This window comes from Asparagus officinalis, chromosome 9 (genome assembly GCF_001876935.1).
Source record: "Asparagus officinalis chromosome 9, Aspof.V1, whole genome shotgun sequence".
Classification (NCBI taxonomy): domain Eukaryota; kingdom Viridiplantae; phylum Streptophyta; class Magnoliopsida; order Asparagales; family Asparagaceae; genus Asparagus; species Asparagus officinalis.
Window position 1 is genome coordinate 3,732,257 of NC_033802.1, and position 6,989 is coordinate 3,739,245.

Consider the following 6,989-nt stretch of genomic DNA (forward strand, 5'->3'; position numbering starts at 1 on the left):
TGTTTATTTCTTCTCCTTTCTATGCTAAAGAGCATGAGCTCTTCTAGATAACCTAATTGTATCTTATCATAATAAAATATAGGTGTGTAATCTAACTGCAACCCACATAAAAAATTCAAGAGAAGATCCTCTGGTTGAATAAGAGATGCATGTTGGTTGTGGAGTGTCATTTTGGTAGCCAACCCCTTTTTTCCTTTCTCATTATTACATGCAGCAATTGGACCATTATCTTATTGTGATGATTATTATTATCAAAACAATTAATAGCTTTACTGCTATAAACAAATTTATCAAAACTTTTGGGATTTTATATAATCTTCGCAACTAATAAATGGATATATGCAGTTGAGGTTGCAAATGTTTGTTTCACTGTAATTATAGCCGCTTCACAGTTATATTTCAAAATACAAAAGTTTTTTTTTTTTACATAAACAATATGCAGTCAAATAACACACAAGTCCCTGTAAAGATAGATACAATCACAACAAAAACTAACTACAACTGTTCTTTTGCAAATTACAATTGTATTTGCAGTTATAATGATTCACGGACCAAACAATATATGTCTGATATGTCCATATTCTTCCACAAAGTAAACAGCCATATGAAGTTGTACATATGTGCATAACCCTTCAAAGTTTTATGTGTAATATACTAATATGTTTATCCTCACATTAAATCTGTCAATAAGCATACTCTATTGATATAATCGAGTTGCATATTCTTGCCTAACATGTGAGTCATCATTCAATACCCAAAAGGATCCAAGTCTTGAACTACTAAATCCCAGCTGATTCGATTTTATACATGATACAGGTAGAATGTAGTAAGTAAAGGTCCAAGCACAGTAGAAATCTTGTTAGTTATTCCAGAATAATCTTCTAGAGATCAACAATAACCTACTATGCTGATAATGTCACAGATCATACTAACAAGAAGGTATCAGATAGAAAGATCAAAATGTGGTACAATAATGATTTTGATCACAAATTGCCGTAAGCAAAACATTTTTTTATTATTATGCTACTACTAACTCCAATTTTTCAAAGTTCAGAATACTAACCAAACATTTGATTGATTCAGCAGTTGCAGCCATCCACCCAACACTCTGAAAACAAGGAGATTATGGTTCCTTGCTTGTCAACAAGAAGCACCAAGAAGAGAGCATGAGCAAGACTAATTTTAGAAAAGTCAAATGGAGAACAGAGCAAAGTAATAGATTTAAGAAATATCAAGTCATACAAATACAGATACGTAGAAAGAAATCGATACTACAAGGAAAACCTAACACCTCTGACGAGTCGAGCATCAACAAATAGCCATGAGCCAAATATGACCGCCAGGTGCACATCTTCAAACAAGAGGAAGAATAAAAGGAAAGCAAGAATTAGCTCCTGATATTATTATTCATCTTAGATGAGTTTGCTAAGAATACTTCTAGCTAATTTCTCCAACCAACGTCTTGAAAGCCACACTTAGAGATGGGGCTGAGGGGAGCAACACAATACTGAGATGCCCAGTCAGGGCAGAGAATAGGATAAAGAAAAACTCTTTTAAGAATGAAGAGGGCCAGTTACTGGGTCTCTTCCAGAATTTGCCTCTTTGTGCTTCAAGGAGAGATTGTTGAATTGTGATTCAAGATCTCGGCTTTTACTACGATTATGAGTAGGAGCAGGCTGTGATGGTTGTTGCTGTTGCTGAATTAATAATCGAAGACGAGCAATTTCCCTTTCCAACATCTCTTGCTGGACTGCAATGTACCAAAATGTGATATTATTTAGTAAATGCAAGATGGATAAACTAAGGCACATAAAATGGGAACTATAATAACCCGTGGGATGGAGTAAATTGCAAATACAAATAATAATAAACATTATACGGGAAGGAAAAAGAAGGGAAAGAAAAGTTAGTTTGTGTAAGTCCTTGATAAAGTTGAGTTTCTCTTCAGCAACAAGCCTATCTGTTTGTCTGGATGGTCTGCACCCAGATGAATGACCATACTCTCTAAAATGCAATTATTTTGTGAGATAAATTTGTACTATATATACATCATAGCACACATCGAAAGTCTTTGACTTGGTGCTAATCAGATGGTTTTCTATCAATAAGAATCAATTAAGATGTAATGGATCAGCCATTGTTTTCCAATAAAGATGGTTTGCTATCAGACGGCTGTCTATCTAACTAGGATCAACCATTGTTTTTTAAATAACAAAATAAAAGATGATCTGAACCATCTGTCTTAGGATGTCAATTGGTTGCTAAAGCCAAATGACTATCGTAACCTGAAATTTTTTAAACTTCAAAATAGCTGAAACTAAACCATCTTACGAAAACATCAAAATGTCAAAGAGAACAGAAGCTTTACTGCTGACAGCACCATAAGAAGTGGATATGGATACAAATGGGAGTATTTGATCAACTGCTGGGGCAGATTCTCATTAATTATGCAACATACTTGATGGTGTCTGAATATTCAATGACCTCTACAACTTATTTTCACCAGAAAAAAAGTGCGAAGAAGCTCGGAACCTAGTTATAACTGTTCTGATTAATGAGGAAAGAAATGACATCATAACATTTAGTTAATAGACTATAAAAAAAATTTAAGTCAGATATACAGCTGTAGGAATGGTCCCCCTTTCAAACTATATGCTTTGTTCTTTTCTCTTTCAAATTAGTTGGACCTATAGTTGCAAGAGTTGGTGAAGAAGCAGAGACGCTTATAACTAAAATAGCAACAGTTCTAGGAGAAATATATGCCGCACAACTTCTATTGTGAATCAACTTTATGGTCATGTACTAAAGAAATACCTGATAAATGAATTCTGTAAATGACAAACCAAATAATACTTCTTGATGCCAAATTGGTTTTAATCAAAGACTAGAAAATCTTGTAGACTGCTTGAGCGGTGTATTGAACCAAAGTCGATCTTGCTAGGATATTATATCAAGAGAAGGAGACAAAAGGACTGAAAAGTATGCATCAGAAATAAGAGGCAGGAGCAAACTTCTAAAAGGAGGATGCAGCAACAGTAACTAATAGATACCAAATACTGTCTGATAAGCGGTATCGATATCGAACCATACATGTTCAGGACCAAAGCACCAGCCTTCCTCTAAGATCGTGGGATGCTCAGTATCAGAGATGAACACAGATATCCCATAGATTTCATGCATAAACTATCAGAGTATACCCAAAAGGAGTACATAAAAAATCAAAAGAAAAAGCATACAAAATGCCGAGAGAAAGGTATACTTACGCTTTTTAATGAGATGTTCCTGTGATAGACTGTCAAGTCGTTGCTTCAGAGTTTGATTCTCCATGTTCAATATAAGATTCTGCTGATCCACAAATTCCAGTTCAGCTGAAACCTCCATCCCTTCTGCCTATAAAGTTATTGTTTCAATGTCAGAGAAGAAACACTTTATCTATAGATACCCTTTTTTATTAAAAGTATTCACAAATTTCAGCACTTGCCTGTAAGGCTTGAACATTTCTCTCCAGTTCAGCAATGTACTGAAGCTTACGTACACGTGACCGCTGTGCAAATTGTCTGTGACAAGAAAGATGAGTTTCAGAATAAACTCCAGAATGCTACAAGTCCAAACTTTTTTTTCTCCTTTGCTATCAGTTGAAGTTACATAATTATAACTGTTAAATATGACTGAAGATACATTCAATTAATATAATTAGCTGAAATAAAAAAAGGCATGCATGTCCAGCAGCTCCCAGGCATGCTATCCTTCAAATAACACAATCTACTAGGTGTACTCTTATGTCCTTGTTTCTATTGACTTCTCTTTTCATTACAAGCTCTCAGTGTTCCAAGCTCCAGATTTCCCAGTAAAAGTTCCTTGTTCTTCCCAAAAGGAAGAATATCAAGTATGGGCTTTCAAATTGATTAGACTTATGAAAAATGACAGATTCACAGTGTACCAAAGCCTTCTCAAGCTAGGCACAATGTTCTACTGATGACAATAGTCAAATTCTAAAAAAATTAGCTCAATTCTGACCCCTAACTCCAATCCCCAAGACTGTCTCTGTTGGAACCCTTCCCACCGCTTAGTACCCATCTGCTATGATCATAGAATTTTGAAGCAATGACACAATTAGCTGGCAATTGCCAGGGTTCCGATTCTGATGCTGTGTACTCATGAATATAAATGCTTATCCAGTTAGTGACATTCACAAAGAAAATACTAATGCTATAACCGAAACCGATCTTTCGTCATAATTTATAGAACGGATTGTACTTAATTCCTTCAAAACTGAATGAAAATCAGTGCAAAGCCCACTACTTAATCTGCTTCTGGTCTAATATCCGACTGAGATGCTTAATCATGAGATCCTTCTCAGGTACATTCTAGGTCTTTATCAGATTCCTTCTTCACATGATTTCCAATGATAGAGGATGCCAGCATATCACGTTTCCTCGATTCAACAGATGCACACTCCTATGTATTGGAGATGAAAGACTTCTACATTCATGCAGAACTACAATCATGTTTGTGAGTTAACCAGACTAGCCACTATTGCATTCACAGTATACACATTTGTAAACTGATCGAATTCTTAATATCCCCAACGAACTATGGACCCGAATCCCAATGCTCCTGTGTCTATGTTTCTTTGGAGATAAGTCAACTGCACATGTACATGCAAGCCAACAAAAATGAGGTTTTCCAAAGAAACATATAAACACTTCATGTAAAAGCATCAGGAGAAATTTTGTTTACTAGTGCTGTCTAGCTGTACTTCAGGACAAACTACTTCAATGTGGGAGGTGCCATTGGCCCATTGTGCATGTGCACATGGTTTTTGTTTCCATAGGCATAAAGCAACTGTGGATCCTTAGTTTTGACAGATCCAACAGTCTTGACTGTGACTGTTCTGTTGGTGTGTGGATATGTGCCCAAAGATCAATGTCCCTCAACTAATTTCTGCCTCTGACAATGGCGCACTATCCACAGAATGTCAGCTGAAAAACAATTCTTACGAGACTTATCCTTCACCACAATGTCTGCCAAAAACTGAAATCTCCAATTTCAGCCCTTCAAATAAAATTCTGAATTAAAAATTATTGTCCAAGGATGAGCATTGAAATGAAGAATACAATCAAGGACGGAAAAGATTCTGAAAGTAATTAGTGTGTCATGAATGTGCATGTGCATCAAAATTTTAAACGGAATGAAATTACAATGATTTGTGGCTTTCTACGAAAGAAGTTATTATTATTATTATTATCACCCAATAAACTAGTTCGTGCTGGAACCACTATGAGAGAGTAGATAAGTAACTCAGTGATCGGTATAAATCTTACTGTTTAACCCGCTTTGTATCTGTCTCTGATTGAGATTGCTTCGCATAAGAACCTTCCCTTCTTTCCGAGGCACCTCTAAGGTCTTGATTAGACTCTTGGTCCTGCTTTTCAACAGCTGCAGAGACCACATTTTCAGTCTCCCTCGATCCAGGTAAAGACCTTACATGAATGCCCTTGTCCTTTGGTGACGGAGCACTTCTCTGGTAGTTAACCATCTGCATACCCGAGTCCCATCCTCTAACTTGAGGCCTTGCAAATGCATTGGTCTCGCTCTGGCCATCTTTCGGTTGCTCAAATTTCTGACCTCCCCATTGAGGCATTGACCCACCACTCCTGTGCCTATACTCTTCCTTAGCTAAACTATCTACACCAGAATACATAGAATTGGCATCCAGGTAAGCAAATGAGTCACTCGATGATCGGCGATGAGCTCCTCTCTTCACCGGTGTCTCTGGCTCATTAAGGAGATCATCCAACCAAGAAGGTTGCTCCTCAATGAGAAAACTCTCGGAAGAAGTACGCTGATGGTCATAGTCACCATAAGATGGAGAAACACTTGGAAATGGACATTTTGGGGGAAGGAAAGATTGTTTCCCCGCGGAAGCCTGGTTCCTGAAGTTGGCCACCCCTTTCATATTTGACATGATCTATACAAGGTTATGAGCAAGCAAGCACCGCATTGTTAGAAGCTCAACATCGCTTATTTAGCTCAATGCTCTATAAATATAAGGTCCATATCTAATTTTTAGGGAATAACAAATGTAAACACAAATGAAAGTAATCAGTGTACAAAGATCCATTCTTTGGCAAAAAGAAAAGTAAAATAATGCAAAAGATCCACAGCGAATAGAATCTAAACAAGGAAAACAAATGCAGATAAAACTTTATTAAGTGCGCACTAAGTAACGCATAAAAATTCACATTTTTAAGCGGAAAACGGCGTCAAAAAGCAAATCTTTTCACTGGTTATGCTAAAATTTGTAAACAGTGAAGTAAAATCACGATCTCAAGAGTGGAGCAAGCTCTAAACAAAGATTGCATCAGTTATTCTAAAATCTATAAAATTCAACCGAGATTGTTTCAGATTAGTACATAGAAATTCAAAACAAACTGAACCGAAATTGGCCAAAGAGAGAGAACGCGCTTACCAGATCGACCCCCTCCTGCTCAAAATTATTCTATCTGAAACCCTAAGTTGGGTATTTTCGCGCCTTTTTTTTAGCTTTTTTAGGGTTTCAGAGAGGGAGGAGGAGGAGGAGGAAGAAGATGAAGAGAGAGGAATAGTTGACGAGTAACCCAAATTATCGTCAAAATCTCGCGGGGTTTTGGCGTCTCTTCACGCGATTAGCTGTTGATTTCGTGTCGACTCTTTTTTTTTTTTTTGTATATTGCGGGTTAATCTACTATCATTTTACTTATTGCATAATCATGTCAAGAACTTGCATTTTTTTCCACACCTGTTGCAATTTTTTACGTGAGCTTTTGCTTTTTCTTTCTAATTTATATAGGATTGTTCCCGTTAATTGGTGGAATCATGAGTAAGAAATAAAAATTTTAACGGCAACATACAAATATTTGATGACGAGAGAAATTAGTAAAATGCAACAGAAAAAAAATCTTATAGCCAGTTTAGTATTTTGAATTTCCACTTTTTTTTTTAATTTC

At 36.4% G+C, this 6,989-nt stretch overlaps 1 protein-coding gene across 1 annotated transcript; it reads right to left on the minus strand.

Annotated features, from left to right (window-relative positions):
- On the minus strand, positions 1,168–6,577 carry LOC109824487 (uncharacterized protein At4g06598-like). The gene is made up of 5 exons (XM_020391097.1): positions 6,473–6,577; positions 5,325–5,971; positions 3,482–3,557; positions 3,264–3,390; positions 1,168–1,750 (listed from the first exon to the last, which is right to left on the minus strand). The coding sequence occupies exons 2-5, from the start codon at positions 5,966–5,968 to the stop codon at positions 1,554–1,556; spliced, it is 1,044 nt and encodes a 347-aa protein (XP_020246686.1). The 5' UTR covers positions 5,969–5,971; positions 6,473–6,577; the 3' UTR covers positions 1,168–1,553.

What these genes read in the sequence shown, in the direction of transcription:
- LOC109824487 (XM_020391097.1), bottom strand. Translation starts at nt 5,968, where the DNA reads ATGTCAAATATGAAAGGGGTGGCCAACTTCAGGAACCAGGCTTCCGCG. An exon ending in GATACAAAGCGGGTTAAACA is followed by an intron (nt 3,558 to 5,324) that starts GTAAGATTTATA and finishes TTCTTGTCACAG; the next exon opens with ACAATTTGCACAGCGGTCAC. An exon ending in GGAACATCTCATTAAAAAGC is followed by an intron (nt 1,751 to 3,263) that starts GTAAGTATACCT and finishes GGTACATTGCAG; the next exon opens with TCCAGCAAGAGATGTTGGAA.